Source organism: Synchiropus splendidus, chromosome 1 (assembly GCF_027744825.2).
Source record: "Synchiropus splendidus isolate RoL2022-P1 chromosome 1, RoL_Sspl_1.0, whole genome shotgun sequence".
Classification (NCBI taxonomy): domain Eukaryota; kingdom Metazoa; phylum Chordata; class Actinopteri; order Syngnathiformes; family Callionymidae; genus Synchiropus; species Synchiropus splendidus.
This window is the reverse complement of record NC_071334.1, coordinates 64,290,875-64,310,791: the sequence shown is the minus strand read 5'-3', so window position 1 is coordinate 64,310,791 and position 19,917 is coordinate 64,290,875. Positions and strand designations below refer to the sequence as shown.

The 19,917-nt window shown below is 47.6% G+C and overlaps 1 protein-coding gene across 4 annotated transcripts; it reads right to left on the bottom strand.

The window, feature by feature from the left end:
• Positions 1 to 1,179: 1,179 nt before the first annotated feature.
• On the bottom strand, positions 1,180 to 19,812 carry jam2a (junctional adhesion molecule 2a). Of its 4 annotated transcripts, none has more exons than XM_053858384.1 (10): positions 19,540 to 19,812; positions 9,877 to 9,942; positions 9,692 to 9,802; positions 8,629 to 8,778; positions 8,374 to 8,561; positions 8,196 to 8,298; positions 7,133 to 7,240; positions 7,007 to 7,022; positions 4,002 to 4,035; positions 1,181 to 1,966 (listed from the first exon to the last, which is right to left on the bottom strand). In XM_053858384.1, exons 1-10 carry the CDS (start codon positions 19,589 to 19,591, stop codon positions 1,928 to 1,930), a joined length of 867 nt encoding a protein of 288 aa, XP_053714359.1. In that variant the 5' UTR covers positions 19,592 to 19,812; the 3' UTR covers positions 1,181 to 1,927. The 4 variants fall into 4 exon arrangements, with proteins under 4 accessions (XP_053714378.1, XP_053714359.1, XP_053714369.1 ...); XM_053858394.1 differs by having other exon boundaries at positions 7,007 to 7,019; XM_053858403.1 differs by lacking the exon at positions 9,877 to 9,942 and having other exon boundaries at positions 1,180 to 1,966.
• Positions 19,813 to 19,917: the final 105 nt, after the last annotated feature.

Below are 19,917 nucleotides of genomic sequence, written 5' to 3'. Positions count from 1 at the left end.
AAGAGATGTAGCAGTTTTCAGTCATTAAAAAAAAAAATCTGTGCATGTCCTCATTTGTAAATGGCTGGAACAATACACTGGGGTGCGGGCGAATTGATAAAAGACTGGCTCCCTCCTGGATGACTGAGCTCTTCACCATATCTAAGGAGAAACTCCCTTTTGGGAGTATAAAGTATAATTGGAGTTTTGCTTGATGTGTGGGATGGTAAATAATGAAATACTTGCATATATTTTTATATATTATACACACTTCTGTTGCATGAGCTTCTGATTTTATTGTAAACATTGGCGTCTGGAGAGCTGAAAGACCATACTGAAATTAAGAAAACAGAAAAATGCCCAAGTTAAACAAACAGCTGAGGGATTGAATTCTGGCAACATCAAATATAGTTTGAGGACAAACTCCTAGCTTGTAGTGAGATGCTGCCCCTGAGGTACACTGGAGTCAGGTGGCCGTCTGGCTGATTTCTATAAAAGCTGTGTGGTGTCTGAGGTCAACTCTGTGAGATTAAGTTGGGATCATGATGACTGGACTGGATGTTGTTCTCCTGTATTTGATGAATTTTCAGATCTTGCGAATGCAGTGTATTAATCTGAGTTGCGTGCTGTGTCGCCTTGGTATGTGAGCGAGCGATGAGTCACGGGTTTATTCGCCCCATGATTTATTAATGCTTTAAGTGGTGTTATTTTTAGACTATGTGATAATTGAATACATGCAGTAAAGGCCAGCGCACGTGCCAGCATGAAGACCAAAGAATAAATACACGAACAGGGGAGATTTGTAATGAGTTTTTGCAGAACAATGTCTCCTGAACTTCCTCCTCTAATCCACGTGTAGATATTAAAATCCTCCTCTGACAAATGGAGTTGCTTTAAACGCTGACTGACCGGAATGATTCGAGCTCCTCCGGAGTGCTGAATCAGGCGGCGGATCAGAGATGCGTTTAAAAGAGTCTCCTGGATAAATATTTCAAAGCCAAATTCCTGCCTGCACACCGCTGTGTTTTTCCGTCTGACCTGTTGCCGCGCTGGTTTCATGTCAGCAAGCGGCTCGGATCCAGATGAATCAAAGTCACAAGTCTGTAGGATGAGGAGCGTGAAATCACCGCGCTAATCTCATCATTTATAGAGTCCCCCGCTGAAATATTTAATTTAGTTTGAACTCTGATGCGTGGAGCTGTCAGTCAACCTGCCAGGGCCGCGTTCTGGAAGAGACACACGTGAATCATTCATGCGCTCCCTCCCCTGCCAGGGGAGCCAAATAAATCACCGGCGGCTTATAGAAAACCTCTTTATTACCCATCCGAATCAAACAGTCCATTCACACTTTGTCCAAAAACCAGACACTCCAGCTGAATAAAACAGTGGCACAAAAATAGTAAGAGAAAGTAAGGCAAGTTTTTACAAGAAAAGAAAGAGATAACTGAGAAAAGGCACAAGGTATATATATATATATATCTATATATATGTCTATGATTTCTATAGAAAAGACCATGCAGGCACATCAGGGTTGGTCTTGGTCAATTGGTGGAGAGAAATGGTGTCTGAGGTAAACTGCTTTTTGATCCTCTCCGGCTCTGTGAGGTTCAATTCTGGACTCTAATAGGTAGTTCAAAAGAAAAAAAGAATAAACATGTATGATCCGCCTGCTTATTTGGAAGATGAAAAAGTAGCAGTGGCCGCATCTGCCACCAGGGGAGAGCAGAGAGTCGTGTTGATTCCTGCCTGGGCTGGGACCAGTGACAGGTGAGCCTCAGGAGAGAGTCCGCCCCCGCAGGAAGATTGAGATCAGCATGTTTTTGGATGATCAAGAGCTCATTCTGAGTCCATGTCAGGAGGGGGCGGGCGTGGGCGCGGCGGGGAGGGGCGGGGGCTCAGGGGGCATCAGTCCATCGTTGGCACGTGATCTGATCAGAAGGCCGGCTTCTCAGAGCATGAACGACTGAGTGTGTTTGAAATCCTGCGGCTGCAAAAGACAGAAGAGGGGCATTAAATACCAAGTTGTTTCAGAATAAAAGCTTTATCCCGCGCTGATTCAAATGACCTATTTTCCTCCCCACTATGTTTGTTGTCGTCCTCAGAGGCTTATTTCCTTGTAGTTCACATGAAAGTAGACGAGTGATTGTTTTGCTTCCTTTCCTCTCCGGTGCAAGCTGCTTATTCCTGGCTCTGCCTCGCTGGCTGTACCTCACAGTCAGAAACACCACTCCGCCTCGTACATTTCCGCCAGAAAACAAAGTGAGATTCTGAAACGAGACGCACCTCGTCCCCCACTCTTCTCCGCTTCTGGGTTCCCACGCCAGAGTGGAGCTGAACCATCTCAGCAGCGGAAGATCTGCTTCATCTCATCACCTCACTTTGACTCCGCTCGTACGAATCCCCTTTAATCCTTCACGGAAGGCAGATCTGACCCGAGTAGAAAAGCCCTTTTTCTGTCTTTGTCCACTTCATTTCTCTTCCGACTGCAGGACTACAGACCTGCCAGCTTGTCTGGGTTGTTTAAAGCTCAGTGTAGAAAAGGACGGATGATGAAAACCTCACCACAGCTTGTCATTCAGAGACCACCTAACCCGAGAAACCATGTCATATAGAGACCAGGTCCAAGACTGAGTCTGGACCAAGACTGTAGAGTAAAGGTGGGCAATTCAAGTTCCTAAAGGGCCACAGAGGAAACTGTAAAAGTTGTGAGGGGCCATCATCAAAAGAAAGACAGCGATGACTAGAAAACATGACGGAAAAATATCCAAAATACACACTTAAGTAACAAGGACAAAATGAACCGAAGGAGATGAAATGTAATGAAGGATATTAAGAAGTGTACTGTTAATATGCCTGGAAACCTATTGAAATATTTCATTTTATATGCACTTCATTTGAATATAAATCAGCTAAGGACTAGGTGATAAAGAGGGAATTTATTTCAAAATATATTTTCAGTGTTCCTTCAACGTATTTTGAGGAACAAGAAAAACAGAAAAATGGCCAATGAAAAGAAGAAAAATTTAGTCTCATAACAAGAACATACTATATTTAGTGGTGAAGTGGTTGTGGTGACTAAAGAAAAATTTGGACATATTAGTTATAGTGTAAGTCTGACGTCAAAAGGGCCATGAAAATACAGGTACAGGGCCGCATATGGCCCCCGGGCTGCACTTTGTCCAGGTCTGCTCTAGACCAAATTGAATACAGAAGGACAAGTCTGTTAGTCATATAGGCACACAGATTTCATTTTAACAGTTAAAAGAGTTTTTTTCCCCAAAATAAATCAAGAACTGAAATGCTTAAATTCTGTAGTCAGTTTGGTCTCGGTCTCGACTCGGGTCTCGGCTTAGGTGGTGTCAACTCCAACAGTAGTCAGTACCTTCAGCAGCATTTCCCTGATCCTGTGAGGTTTTAAGACTGACCTGGAACTTAAACTGGCACTGCAATGGAGCTCAGCTCAGGAAGCTAAATTCACTCCACTCATCTGGAAACCTAGTTTTCCTTTTTATTTTGCATTTTGCATGTGACCCTGTCTTCAAAAAGGTGGGCACGCCTTCATTTTTTTCACATTTTTGGTCGTTGAAATCAAACCTTATTTAAACAGGGCAGTCAAGCCGAAGCACAAATGTGAAGTGAGCGGCAGTTGTGTGTTTCCACGTGAAGGCGGCATCAAGCTCTTCTGATTTCCCTCCGTGTTTCTTTTTTGAATTTGCAAACGCTTTTGTTTCACTTCAGAAACTTAACAGCTCTGAGTCCGCGTTGACCTAAATTCGAGACACTTTCGCTCGCGCTTCCTCGACTGAACATTTGTGGCTGTTCATCACATCAGGAATCCTTCAGTGGTGCAGTGGTGTAGTGTAGTCGACGCACGCGGACAACCAAAGACGCGGTTGGGCGGGAGAAAGGACGTGACGGACTCAGCCTTGAATGAGGTCTTATCTTCTGCCGCACAATGACCACAGACTGGGGCGATATGAGCGTGATAGGAGATTAGCCGGTTCAACGGTGTCATGACTTACCTCTTGAGGGGGAGGGACGTAGTTGACGTTGGACCTGCAACACAAGGACACAAACAGTTTGACACAGTTGCAAATGGAAGGGAAGAAAAGCCGGAGGCCGACAGCTGAATTGTGACTCATATCTTGTCCTGCATAAATCATTTTTATCAAACATGGCCGAGCTCCAATTTGAGGAAAGGCAGAGTCTGCGACCAAACGGAGAGCTTGTTTGTGTTTAATGTAGCGGGAGGGCAGAAGGAGCATGGAGTAAATAAAACCATGGATATTCTGAGTCCCATCGCTTCTGCTTCATCAAGTTTTTTTTTCAAATCCAGCGATAGTTTCTTCGAACAGCCACTTGATATTTAGTTTAGCAGAAATCCTGCGTGAACAGAATGGATCAGTTGCAGCGAGAGTAAAGCAGGCGTTGATCAAAATCCTCAAAGATCCACTCACGTGTCCTCAGCTCGGTTCAAGGTTTGGCTGCTGATGTGCTGGCACTGCGTGATCCAGAAGGACCTGTTGGGGGTTCAGGCCGTTCTGCTTTTAGCTCTTCATACAAACACTGCACACCCATGCGTTTGCTCTCTTTGTGTCTGGTTAATACTGGCAAGGTTGCAACCACATGCAGCCAATCAGAACGCAGGAGCTCGCCTTGTGGTTAGCCAATCACATGCAGCCGTCCAGGTTCCCTCTCACCTCATGAGGAAGTCAACAAGCCGACCTTTCTGTGAGATTCTCAAAACATAACCCAGCGTGGAGAAGCAGTAGCTCTGCTCCGAATCTCTGATGCCAATGTAGCTAAATAAAAACGGTGTCCGCCATCTCTGTTTACGACTTGAAATCAACGCTGAGCGACGACTCTGCACTTCTGGCTCGTGGTGTTGTAGCTGAGACCACCAAGCCTAAGACCCCGTCTGAGACCAGAGTGTACGGAGACCAAGTCCAAGGCCATGACTTTGAGGGCCCAACACAGAGTCGAGACTAAGACCAGGTCAGAGACATGTAGATACACACTTATTTCTTATGGACAACTGAAATGCTTTCAAAGCGTCGGCTCAGACTTGGTCTAGGTCTTTCCAAGTCTTGCTTTTGGACTTGATCTCTGTATGCGCTGGTCTCTGTCTCAGGTTACCGGTAGGTGGCTTGAACCCACTTTCGAACCCAGCTTTTGGAAATCTTGTTGAAAATGATTTTTTAAAACTCTTCTCACCCACATTTTAAAGTAAGGAGAGACAAAGGCACTTCCTGATCTACTTATGCAAGTTTGTGGCAGCAGTTTCTACCTGAGCTTCATTTGTTGGAAATCCACAAACTGTTGTGAGTCAACTCTAGGAGGGGCACTAATACTGATTTCAGCAGGTTTCTGGAAACACTGTCCTCATTTTCAGAGCTCAGTAGGTGGCGCTCCTGGTTTCAACAGGATGTTTCAATGAAATTGTCGTTCAAAGCCAAAGATTATACAGCAGGCAGCTACATCTCGTGGCCACTGTTTCATGAAACCTCAATATCAACCCATCACTAGTGTCTGGTGCGACTCAAGGCTCTACTTTAGGCCCTCCGCCTATTGAATGCAAACTTAAATATCCTTCTTAAAATTTTAATTCTTGACACTTAAAAGAACTGCTGTGAAATGATCCCAGCATTTTAATATCACATAAACAAGTCCCAGAGCGATTGTAACTAGCAAAAGCTTTATTAATATATTAATGTTCATGGATAACTGGTGACCAAATGAGAAGGGTTTTTGTTTTTCTTATTTTTATTTGTTAAGCTCTGTTAAAACCCAAGCATCTCAAGTATAGAGTCGGGTGGGCGGGGCGGTTGTAAAGAAACCAGCAAGTAAACAATTAATTCAATCTGCATTTTGTTTGTTTGCTTGAATTTGTTTTTATTTGTAAAATTGTATTCTTCTTTTTTTTCAGAAATAAATGTTTAATATTTTGGATTGCAGAAAGGAGAAGTTGAATGAAGCTGAACCACATTTCAGATTTGTTTTCTGACTCTAGAAAGGTGAAAAATATACTTGTTCCTTATTAAAAAAAAACAATACCGCTACATCTTAGAAGCCAGATATGTAATACAGATATAATTCAGCGCCCCCTGCTGTAACGCTCATCCAAGCTGAACACACCAGGCAGTATCCTGCACCAAGATCACAACACACCAGTCATCACTAAAAGTGAATGGAAATCCAGGACTCGAGTAAAAGAATGATGAAAGAGGGCAGAAACCTCATTCACCGTTTCGGGATGTTTGAAAATAAAACCCACTCAGTAAAAAGGTTTCAGAGGGGAAGCGACTCAGCCGAGGTCTACAATCCGCCCGCTTAACCGAAGCCACTATTGGTGCATGAGAAATCATGTCGCATTGTCTTTGAGTCTTTGTGAAGAAGCCGTTTCTATAAATAGGAAGTTGACACTGACAGCTCCAGTTAGCTCAGCATCAGACTTTAACCTCCACGAGGAGGAGGAGGAGGAGGAGGAGGAAGGGAAGAGGTTGGTGCTGACTCTCCATCAAGCGCTCTAAGAAGAAAGTCATTAAATAACCTCGTGAGTTTGGACGGTCGCACGAGGACGTGAATTGAGGTCTCGGTCCAGGCCTCGGCAGCACTCCACTACATGAGTAATCCATTTCAAATCGGCCGTACCATCAGCTGCACTTGCAGAGATCCATCTGAGCTACAGAGATTTTCCTCCGCGCTCATTAGCCAGATAATTATTCCTCGCCGACGACTCTCCTGTGGTCGTCGGTCGGGGGAAAGTTTGACACAGTTTGGACAGATGCAGCGCCGAGACGTGTTTGCTTTACATCTGTTGGCGCCAATCACAGAGGCTCATAAACACACACGGGCGGGCCTCAGCTGTCGCTCCACTCCTGACTCAGCACGCTGAGCAACAACACAACACAACCCCCCCCCCCCCCCCCCCCCCCGCACCCGCACCTCCACCACCGTCCTCCTCCTCCTGTCCCACAACTGTGTTTGGAAAATTAGTTCAATGTTAATCCAATCACGGAGCTCTTACCTTCCTCTGTGTTCTGCTGATGGGCCCGGAGGAGGAGGGGCCACCGAGGGAGAGAAGACAGCCAGCGTCAACTTGTGTCCGTTTGCAAACATCCACGTGATGAGCGAAGTGAAGTGAGAAACTCACGGCTGAAGAAGCCATTGCGACGTAGCAGGAGGCCTCCGCAGCTGCAGACCAAGACGACCAGGCAGAGCACCACCACCGTCACCACCACGGCCATCACGTTGACGTCCTCTGGACACCAAGAGACCACAGCCCATGAGCAAGAATCCCATTTCACAGATATGCCGTGATGATCCTCTCATGAAGGAAGGTGTTCAGCTTTCCCAAAAGAAGGGGTTGGTGAGCTTTCATGAAACAACGCTCTAATCTAGATGGTGCTCTGTGCTGTATTTTAAAACATGTCCCCCACTTTTGTTGAGGTTCAGTCCCACAGCATTGATCATGGGGTCATTGTTATGGATTGGTGGGCAGTAAGAGACCAAGCACAGATCCCTGGGGTGCACCAGTGCTTAGTGTCAGATCTGAAGTATCGAGTCAACAGTGTTGAGAGTGTTACTATTTTGGAACAAATACACGACAAAAACTACATAAAATAGGGGCACAAAAACACCTTCAGAATATATGACATCGTCCGCTAGTGATGGGTTTATGAGGCTTCATGAAACAGTGTCCCAGTTTTCAGGACTCAGTAAGCAGTGCTCGGTTTGAAAATGACATGAGGCTTCATTTAAATAGTTGTTCAGTGCCATCTAGTGGCCTCTGAAAATTAGGACACTGTTTCACGAAGCCTCACTGAACAGACTGATAGTTGGGGTTGACTTGGCTTCCCAGCACAGATGACAAGGTAAGTACCACTGGATTCCAAACCGCAGAATAAAGCTCCGAATCAGTGTTTGATGAAGGAGTCACACCTCCTCCTCTTCCTCTGCCACCGTGACTCTCCCGCTAATAACATTAAATAATTACTAACCTGAAGGACGTTCAGGATTCATGAAGAAATTTAGGACCTTCATCGTAAAAGCTGTTGCCAAATACGGCACAGGAGTCCTTCAAGCCGCAACAGCGTGGAGGTGATTCATATTTTAACAGCAGAGGGAATATTTGCGGTCCTTTCCTCTCCAGTGCCTCCCTGACGTTCTCCAGGAGTGAGGAGTGAGAGTTCGGGGGTGGGGGGTCGGACACTCACCTATGGTCATGTGCTTGCCCTCGCACATCTTTGGCTTCCCCACGCCATTTGTCGCCAGGCAGCTGTAGTGGCCGGAGTCATCTTTGGCAACAGCTTTAAACTCCTGCGGCCAGAGAAGAGGGTGAAACAGGCAGGTCCACCAGGGCGCGGCCGACTCAGCCCGACTCTCGCTGCTCACCAGCACTCCTGTGTGTGAGTCCATGAGATAGGTGGCGTTGGTGAGGCGCGGCGGGCTGATTGGCTGGCTGTTCTTGAACCAAGAGTACGTGGCCGGTGGAATGCTCTGCTCGTCCCGACAGCGCAGCTGCACCACAGAGCCCGTCACGGCGGCGCTGGGTATTTCACAGGACGGCGTGTTCGGAGGCACTGAGGAGGGTCATCAGAGGCATCACACTCAAGGTCACAGGCTCAGGACAGATGGTCCAGGTCATACCAAGGACTTTGAGAGTGACGTTCGTCTCGCCCAGAGTAACGGAATCCTGAGGGGCGCTGATCTCGCAGCGGTACTCTCCAGCATCTTCCTGCGTCACTCGGTGCAGCGTCACGGTCGCCCCTTCGATGGTGGCCCGACCTTCATAGGGAGCTGGCAGCAGGAGGACAACCCCATCACGCTTATGACGTCAGACTTGCAAATGAGACTCACAGAATAGAGCGGCAACTAACAACTATTTTGACTAGTCGCTGGCTATCTTAAGAGTTTAGTTGACTCGTCTGCACATGGTGAGCACAGGTTGATGAACACGCCTTGTTGTACATTTACGACAATTTTATTGCTCATGGTATGAAAGGTATGTTTGGCGACTCACTCCAGTCTCCTGGAATTTTACCTTTTTTTCTCTGCCGTTTTATATTGTGGAAAGGATGAATCTGCCGGCGACTAACTGAAGCGTGCTGAAGCGTTAAATAAACTCGTAACCATCCTCCACAAGTCAAACCTCTGGACACAACTGTGCCGAGACTCGATACATGAATGTAATCTGTCGCCAACGTGTCTCCGGGTATGAGAACACTGGCGCTTGCCAGAGAACACGTTCCTGCGAGCGTCAATACAGGGCCGTAAATGTTTATGGACTTTTACGACGGCAATCTTCTAAAAACCATTTCTTTGATTAAATGGACATCTATGACATCACTGCCGGTTTTTAAGGAGAAATTCACAATCGCCGACATTTTCCACCATTACCCGATGAATCATGGCCAGAGCGGTGAATCATTGTCGCTTGTTCTCCTCCGTCACGAGGGAGATGAAAAGGAGGGACCAGCCCTGACATATTTTGACAAGGGGCCGCTCTCACGCTGACCAGGTGAGAGCGGCGATTCATTATTTATTCCATCCATCTCTCCGGCATCCTTCACCCGGGAAGAATCCGGATCAAGGGCGGGAGATTTTATGCCTCAGCACCTCTGACACTCTGGATATTTATCAGTTTATCCATCGTTGCCGGTCTTTCCTCTCGTCCTTTGCCAGCTGATTAAAAGGGACCACAGCTTCTCACCTTTGAAGTGTCCCTCAAAGTAGACGAAGGAGACTTCCTTGCCCTTCTTCTTCCACTCGATTCGAGGACTGGGGTCCACCTCTGTGCGGAACATGCAGGACAGAACTGCGTCTGTAGGGAAGAGGAATCCTGAAATGTTGAATCTGACCACTGTTCTCGAGGAGCATGATGGAACTCCGTCTCACCCTTGGACTCCTCCACCTCCACCTTGTGTCTGTTGGTGGACACAGTGACGGGGGCTGACGGGGAACCTGGAGGAGCAAGCGGCACAGGGAGGTTGGGACGCTTGTCATTCATCAGAGGGCAAGGTGAATTGGTTAAAGTGCGCGGAAGACTACGGGAGGAGAATACTTAGCAGACGTCACTATCTCCTGGAGATGTGAGGGCGGGATTACTCCCACACTCTAATTTAATCCCGCGAGGTGAAGGAGCAGGCCGCCGTATGTTTATTTAAGCGACGAGGTCAGCAAACATCTTCCCAGCTTGCAGCTGCAGCTTGTCCAGATTAACCTGATGTATGAGACGTTTGCCTCCTTCGCCGTCTGTGTGTCACTGATACCATCCAAACGGCAAGCCAGCGCCAGCTCTCCTGAGTTCCAATTGGTCCAGAGTGAGATTATTCTCCGGTCGTCCCATTGCGCGACGGGTAAAAGGTTGAGGGGTGGAGGTCGCCTCTCCTAAAGCAGGTTAAGAGAATTTAAAATACTCCGGAGAGCCGCTGAAGGATGGGAGGAGCTTTCTATCCGCGTCTACTAAAGTGACATGGGAGACGATGAAGAGGTCTGAGTAACTCAGCTAACTGTAGCATGTGACTGACAGATAAAATAACTCTTTTAAAGTGCCAAAGAAGTGCAAGGTTTTTGGACTCGCCAAGCTAACTCATTATTGCCACTATGTACTGTCTGTTGCTGGGGTGGAGTGTGGGCCGCAGACGCCGGCCCTACCAAGACCACCAGGTCCAGGAGATTATGGTGAGTCACAGCTCCGACCACCATTTGATAATCACCTTAGCCGGCCAATCCTTGTGAGCCCACTGTGGCGGCAGTTTTGCTTCACTTCAAAAGGCTCTGCTTCATTCTGTGCCTTCAACACAACCAGCGTGAAGGAAAACTGTGAGGGCCAAAGAAATGCTTCTGCTTGGTTGGAAGGTCACACCTGTATGACGTCACAGTCAAGCCCCAACAAGACTGACCACTTCAAGTCGCATAAGCAGACTGACTGACAGCTGTCCCCACAAACCAAGTTTGATTCGAAAGAAAATGGATTACTGAGACGACAGACACAGCTATGAAAATATTTTTGGATTATTCATGTTTCACAGCAGGAATGGATCTTAACAGAAAAAAACTAAAAATGGTTGCGAAATTGTTAAAAAACTTTGCATTGTGATTCTTGTTGACGCAGATGGTTCACTCACTGTGTCATTGATGGAAAATGATGAAAAATAATAGGCACTTCCTGATCACAGAGTGGACCACGAGCTCTGTACACAGCAATAGTGAGCTGTGAAGCTACAGAGAAACAAAAAGCTGGTCTGACTTTTGCAAGTTCACTTCAAGTAACCGCTTGACCTGTGTGATTGTCAGCGAACACATCGACATGTCTGACTTTACTGCTGCTTACGCTTATTGGACCGGAGGCTCACACGAAGTTAGCATTACTAACCTCCGTACCGAGTGACACCAAAGACATGAGAGATAAAAGGCTTTCATAAAAGATGTGTCCATCACTTGAATTGTATTGAAACCAAAATTCTCCCCAATTATTAGTTTTCAAAACATATTTCATAAGGGAAAACACAAAAATCACTATTCAATCACAACTGAATATTTGGTTTCCAAAGGACTGATGTGAAACGGATGTGAATCAAGAGAACGTCGCATTACTGTGGAAGGAGACGATATGACACTGTTCAGACATATTTGCAGTATATTAGATCAAAATTCTAGCTGAATACTTTTACTTTTACCACATTGTGTTGTGGATTTATTTGTTGGAGCAATTCCTCCATTTATGAAGACACTTTTCGGAAAGATACAGTGAATGTGCCACACGTAGCGGTGACAAGTGCCAAATCGACTGCTATGAAAAACAGCTTGTTTTTTTGTAATTTATGAAAAACACTCTTTTCATTTTTCACATTCTTCTTTCAAAGCGGAAAGTAAATGAACGAACTCGACCTACAGAGCACCTCTGCAGTAGGTATGTCAGACCTCCAAAACTTCCACACACTGCAAAATGCAGCCAACTGTTTTCCTGCTTCTCAGTTACTTCCTGTGACTCTTCATTGTCCAACATCCAAATGTCAGTTGGAGACAATAGCACAGGAAGTTCGGGAACAGGAAACAATTACACAACAGTTAAATACACGACCTAAATATAGATAGTAAAATGCGAACAACATTGTGAGTTTGCTACTACACATCATCCGTCCAAGTAAAAACTATGACGCGAGAGAGGAAAACCCTCCCCGGACACGCCACTGCCTCCCCTGACTGTGTCGTGTTGACTTACGGCAGCGTAACAGGATTAACGCTCGACTCCAGAGCTCAGTCCCCTCCGAGGAAGTCTCACCACGGGATGAACAAACGCAGGGAGGGAGATACAACCAGATTATGACAAGGACAAGGAGAAATGAGCGACCCCAAGAATAGAATAGAAATGAAAGGGAAAGAACGGTTATGAATAAAAGAATGATGAGGGTGGGGGTGTAGGCGTGAAAAATCCACTCAGACAGCAGGACTGAAGTTCTTGTCGCGCAGACGAGGCCAGCTGCCACCTTGAAGGGCGTCTCGGCGGGGCGAGGAGATGTGACAACGCCAGCGACTGTCACAAACACACAAACTAAGATTCTGTACTCGAGGTCCCGCCGCCCTGGCGAGGAGTTCCACGAGGACAAACACTGTCAGCTCCACTGATCTCAATTAGCTCCAAAGGCGTTGAGGCGGACAACGAACACATGGCCCGTTCACATCAGTTCACAAGAGCTTGGTGGGTACAGTTTAACATGCGGTGATCCTCTGCATCCCGCTGTCCGCGGAGGCAACAGTTGGACAGTGCTGAGGGGAGTCAACGTGGGGGCTTCCGGCCCTCACCTTTGTATCGCTTCCGTGAAATTCTGCCTTTCTTAATGCGGCCTCAACTCGAGCCCTAGATGGTTGTTATGGCAAGAGCTTTGTGTAAAGCCCTCCTCGCCCACCCGGCCCACACGTCACCTTAATACCGCACACAAGCGCATATTGATCTTCCAGGAAAGGAAGGGTTGGATTTGGGAGTCGGTTTAACCTATTTCAGACAGGGCAAAGTAGAGGCTTGCTGCATTATGTTTTGTGTTGCTGAAAGAGAGCAGCGATGAAGCTGACTGACCAGGCTTCAACAACACATTCTCTCTGCCAAGGTTCAAATTGAGACTTTTTGCGTCCTATGTTGAAGCAGACCTCTGCGTCACACGGTGACACATTTGGCTTTCAGTTGAAGCAAGTGTTCCTCGGCATATTCTGGCGCAGCAGAATGTAGAAAGCAATGGAAAGACAGGAATGGCTCTGTATACTATGATGCGCCTCACACAACTGTGCATTTCAGTCATGGTAACCTTTATACCCCCATCAGTGACGGGGAGAGCCATGAGGTGCTATATATACCAAGGGACATCTGAAATGATGCCCCCTTTGGCACGTCAGGAGTCCAGCGCTGGACAGGAAACTCCATTGAAACACCAACATGCAGAAGACTGACTGATGGTTGGAAGTTACGGCAGGACTTTGTCCAACAACCACAGCCATCGCGGCCCGGCTGTTTGACTGACAGCAAGCCGACAAATCACAATACTATTGAAGAATGCAAGATTTCCCCCCTCACATCTTTGACTCAAACTTCCTTCTGATAGAAGTGCAGACCTTTGCTTTCCCCCTCAGGGAAGAAATTGTTCCATATTTCAAAGAAACTCTTCAACACTTTCTCGTCAGCCATCAGACAGAGAAAGCCAAGGCTCCCACCCCAACATTTTCTCTAAATTTAGATTGTTATGGACAAATTCATCTGATTTGTTTCAGCCTCTGCTTTTCCTGTTAAAGCACTTATGGTAATTTGCTTTGGATGAAGTGTTTTCTGACTTTAAAGCAATGTAATGCATTTGTTTTTGTATTCTACTATACTGCCATAATTCTTTCAGCTTTAAAGCCGTAGTTTACTTTGAAGCTAAAGTGGCTAACGTCATAGAACCACCTTTTCAATTTGTGTTCTCCTTGTTCCCGGTACTCTGGTTTCCTCCCAAAATCTGAAAACTCACAAAATGTATTTTGTTGCCTGATCCATAGGTGTCTGCATGGGTTCCAGCCCAGGGCGACTTTGTGTCAGGAATAAGCAAAATACGGTTTACCCTGCAGGAAAGCATGTGACCTAGCGTCGTAGAAGATCAGTGGAGACCACCCCAATATTTTTGAAACCCCAAATGTGTGAATCTTCACAGTTAGATTGAACCCTAATAAATGTTTTGTTCTGAAAAACCCGTTTGCCGGTCACCTTGCACCTGTCGTTGCAAGTGCTCCCATTTGACGCCATAGAGAGGAGAGAGAGGAAGCAGACTCCAGGTGTCAGCTCTGTCTACAGTTAGTGGAAGAGTTTGGATTCGAAGCATCTGGGAAGACACAGCATTCTGCAGTGTGCAACAGTCCACCTCACCTGGAACGGCAACATGAGGGGGAGTAAGTGTCGAGCAGGCATGCAACACTGTTGTAGCCATCCATCAACCCTCTGTATGTGGTGTGTGTGCTCAACTGCATTCAGTCTTGGTCTGAAATCGGTCTGAGGTTACGTGGTGTGGACCACGTCTGGCAGGTTCCGACGTTGACTGGGGTGATTCATCAGCCCCGAAGACACGACTCCACTGTCAGATCTCGACTCCTGTCGTCAAAGTTTCCACCTAATTCCGATTGAAAACCCGCACGGCGATAGGAGGAGAGGTATTTCGGTCGCAGCATAGGGCTCGTGTCGACCGGAGCCAAGAGGCTGTCAGCTCAGCCAGAAAGGGAAGTCTGTGACTGTCCGACTGTTAATAGGCTTATCACGATCCCTGCCTCGTCATTAAGACACAAGTAGATCTGACCATAATCACAAGTGTGTTCCATTAAATGAATGGACTGCTTAGACGTAATCCCGTGGTGTGCAAGGAGATAGTGGCGTGGTCCCGGCCCAGGCCGCGCTGCTGGCTTTCAAGAGAAGTCCACCTCCGACCAGGCCACTGAGCTTCGGAGAATTGAGACGTTTGGATGTGGCAGGGAACATATACGTAGAGATGACAGGGAGAGAGCGCCACCAACACAAATCCTGCCTCGTGTTTGAACCAAGTGTTCACGAGTCTGATCTGCAGCTGCCTCCCTCATCCACCCAGCGAAAGCAGGATAAAATCGCGGCGTGATTAAAGCGGCGGTACTTACCAGGAATTTTTAGATGGAAGTCAAATCGCAAACCTAAATCATCTTACAGCCAGCATATGCTGCTTCTATTGTGCGGGCGACCCAAGCATTCCTTGATCCTTGGAAACACATTGGGACATCCTCCGCTCCTCGCTGGTGTGCCTGTGATGGACATGATTAAGTTCAGCTAAGCCAGCGTGCCCCAAATTAAGCAAAGATTCAGGGAAAGTGTCCTCTCTCATTATCCTCCGCTCTCCATCCTGCGTGGACGGAACGACACTCCCAAGCCAGAGCAGCACATGCTCCGCAGGAAAGCAACGGCATCATTAGGCGCCATGACAGAGTTCTAGTCTGAGCTTCGGTGACTAACTGGGTTTGTCATCAAGATGCCCAAAAGTGAAACATACTGCGATACTTCTCAGTCATGTTTTAGCCCTGGGCTCATGACGATGACCTCCCGCTGTTCTCTGAGCAAAAAAAGCATCGAGTCCCCGATGACTGTCCTACAGGCAGCCTGCATCACCATTACAACATTCTCCACTCTCCTTGCTGGCTCCAAGACGTTGCCCTTGTCTGGTGCTACCTGGCCTCCCGTGGATCTGACCCAGTGTGCCTCCAGGACATGGTTAAACATGGCACCCTACTGGGCTCAGCATCAACCAATTGGCTTACTGTTCCTTCACTCCCTGAGACGATCTTGTTCTGCACGGAGGTCCAGACAGCCGCAGACTGCAAACAATCATCTGAAAAATAACCTTTTTTTAAAACTTCATTGCAACACTCTACTCCATCTCCTTGCTGGTTTCTAGCACGATTCGCCGGCGAGATACGTTGCCATTGTCACTGTTGTTATCACACCCTCTCACGTCTTCGATGAAAGCGCACGAGCTGCGGCCGCTAAAAACTTGCTCATATGGGTTTTTCATGTTCTCCACAGCAGCTGAAGTCATTGAGAAAGCTTGTAATAGGCCGCTCAGCCTCGGACGCACAAACAAGCTCGCCAACACACAAGTGTGCGTGTGTGTGTTCTTGTGTTGTGACAATAACAGCGACAGCTTCAGCTCGCACTGGGACGGCCACCCTGCTGCTGCAGCAGAGACGGGAAGATGGCACGCTCTTCCTCACCACCACTCAACATTTTCTCTCATTACATCAATGTCCAACTGTCTTCAAGACGCTTCCACAACACACCCCAATTATTCAGACCCACTTGAATTGTAACTGTACATGGATTGTGAACTACAGTCGGACCCTAACCGGTCATGATTTAGCTTCTTTTAAAATGGTTAAATGAAGTTCCCCCCACTTTCTTCCACTTATTCCCGATGGGGCTCGGGGGAAGCAAGAGCCTCTCCCTGCTACTTCGCCATGTTGGGTTGGCTGGGCATCAGGGCGATGGTTTTGGCGGCCGACTGAAGGATGAAAAGGTGAGTCCACAAATTCTGTCATCTGAAAGAAACTTAGCGTAGAGTAGCACCACACTGTAAGATCAAAAGTGCAGTATAGTGTTGACACGTCCACCACACAAGAACATTTTTTTGTTCCTTTTGTCACTGTTAACCCTGTGGGATTTTTGTTTTCAATGAAATATTCAACTATGATTTCATTATTTCAAAAGGTTGTCACTTGAAAGTGGTGAGAGATGAAGGCATACGTAGATGAGAAATGACCAAGCGTGTGGGACGGAAGTAAATTCACTCAGCCCATTTGCCTCCACCACGTTCCAGACACTGAACTGCTTGTGGACTGAAGAGAATCACTGTCACTACCTGCCGAAGGAACACTACTTTCTTTCTGCTGTTCACTTTTTGTTTGACTTGACGATGTTCAGCAGAGTATTGACTCTTCAGAAACTAAGTCAGTCAATCCGCTTTCCTGGTTTCTGTTATGCTCCTACTATGAAACTAAAACTGGCCCTCACTGAGGGGGTATTCTCCATCTTTATTCACTGCAGAACTTTTGATAGAAACACGGCCACAGATGTGAAGGTACAGGTGCTTGTGTGAAGCAGTAACAACATCAGGCTTCATATTTGCAGTTTGGCTTGTTTAAATGCTGCAGCTTTGGCGCCTAAAGGGTTAGTAGAAATGAGACCAAAGCCAGCTCCACTAGCTGTTGTTGTTCTGTGAACACAACTTTCTTCTCCATCTTCATCCATTTTATTAATGTCATTCCACACACTGTCGTCTCCATTAATCCCTTTTGAGCCAATATTTGGGCAGATATTTAAAAATGGATGACCTATGCGCAGTCTGACCGAGACTCAAACGAAGGCGGTGCATCTCAGGGCGCTATGACTCCTCTTAACAACAAGCCTAAAAGCTTCCAAACATGGCCCTGATGCAGCAAACTGCATCTGCAGCCATGTAGAAATCTCTTATTTTACTTTTTAATGACAGTTCTAGAACAGACTTCTGGATGGAGGAGAATTTTTGACTTCAAATATACATGTGCAGCACTGCTGCCGGCCGGAGGCCGAGTGTCGCCCGCGAACATTTGAGATGTTAAAGCCCAATAGATGGCACTCTTGAGGCTTGGGACCTGAGAAGGAAGTTGAATTTGTTACACTCATCGTCTTATTTAGCTGTTGCTAAATGTCGCCTTTCCAGCTTGAAGTGTGCCAAAAACATCATGACCACACGCAAAAATCCCTGCTATTTTCATGATCATTTCTAAAGTGTTGAAACAACATGGAGGCGGTCGAGGCTCTCAACATCACGTTGATTTCTCTCGACAGCATCCATAACATTAGATCACAGGTTCCTCATTGTATTGTGGGAATCTGGGGCCCACATGCATCAATATGCATACACTACTAACTACAGTGTGCTGGGAGCTGACTGGCTCAGTGACCTTGCATCACTGACTTGCAGATCTCAGCATTCAGCATCATGTCCAGGTCGCTTCTTGCTGGAGACAGGCTTGTTATTTTGGAGCACTGGTGTCACATCATGAAGAACATTCTGTATAAGGGCTCTGGCCCGTCAACGCCGAAGAGACTTTTAGATTTCGATGTCCTCTATTTATCCCACAGTGGGGAAATTCCAACATACCACAGCAGCAAAAGACACCTCAAGCAAAGACAAACATCAAAGATGAAGAGTTTAGGAAGAGTTTCTAAGGCATCAAACGTGTCAAACTCAACAATATTTTAGGTCTACTCGCCTTGTAGTGGAGACCACCTAGCCCAAAACTGAAGACCTTGACAGCCCCAGTCTAGGCGCGCTGGGCGAGACCAAGACCAAACAGAAGGCAGAGGACTGAAGCATAAATCGATTAGTCTTGAAGACACACACAACTCAAGGACTGAAGTGCTGACGTGACTGTGCAGTTTGGTCTCAGTCTTGGTCACTGCATGCTCAGGTCTCTACAAGACTACAACACCACTGTTCATGACAGTCTGCCCAGCCGTCGCCAGCAATCTACCCCGACACTTGCTTTTCCTTCTTGCATTACAATTTATGGACACAAAGAGCAATTTTTAACAGCAGCTTTCCATGAATAATTAATTCTATATTCATCGATCTGCTCACCAATGATCTCGCGTGAGATTGAAATGTTTGGCGAATCTACCACAAGCCCGACGACACAGATCTGAGAATGGAAGTCAAGAAAGACGCCGCAGAGACTTTCCAAAGGTCTTCACTTCAAAGTTTCTCTTCTCTTTGCGTCCCAGACTTCTGACTGGGTGGAAGCTTCCGCGTTTAAAGCCTGGCCAGCGGATCAATAACTAAGGGAGCAACAACCATTAAACAGGATGGAGCCTTTTACAAGACAAGAGCCCGTGGAAGAGTCCCGACCACTTGACTGGCCAAGTCCAGCCATTTCACTTGGTGCATGGATGGAAGAAAGGGAACGTGGGCAGCCAGATGAGCCACAAACAACATGGTGAGGCTGTGAGCTGGGAGGGGAGGAGGAGAGTTTGACTCTCAGGAATTGAGAAGTGACCCAAAGGAAATGTCCGGCGTCTGCCTGTTACAGATAAGGTGGACATTACGGGTGGGCAGGGAGGGAGGGAGGGAGCGTGTGCAGCTGAACAAAGCCCCTCTGTATGACTGTAACCCAGTGAGCAACAGCTGTCCTACGCCAAGTGTGGGACCCACCCAAACACACTTCCTCCTTGACATGTCTGAGCACCGGGGAGCAGCAGCCTGGCCGGCAGGAGGAGACACCGTGTGTGACCTGGGTCCGCACACTGACCTCCTGACTTGACGGCTGGCAAAAAGAGCTGTCACTCAGGCCGGACTCGCTCACGTGGTCGGCGGACGGGAACCTGCTCCAAAAGTTCAAGTGACTCACGGACACGCCGCCTGCGCCCTGAGGTGGCCGGGAGCCAAGCCGAACCTCCTCCTCCATCACACGACCGCGATCGGTCCGACGGAGCCGCTACTTCGGCGGAGTCGAACACAAACACGCGCTTGTTGCTCCACTTACATTGCAGGAGTAGAAGCACAATGGGCAGAAGCAGGGACGTCCCCTCCATCATCAACTCTGGCTCGGGCTCTCCTGGGCGCAGCGAGGAGGCAGATCCTCAGCTTTCTTCTGCTTCCCAACTCTCCGATGATTCATCCAGATTCCCGGGAGTCGCGGTGCTCCAGGTGGCGGGGAGGAGGGGGGGCGGTCTGGAGCCGGGGAGGCGCGCCGCCTGTGGAGGTCCGGCTGGAGAGGGAGGCTCGGGAGCGGCGTGCGGATCTGCTGGAGGTTCCGTGGTACTGAAGCTTGGCTGGGCGAAGCGAGGATGGAGGTGGAGGGTGGAGGGAGGGCGGGGCGGGGCGACGGGAGCGCAGCGCCGCGACCAGGACACGCGCGGCA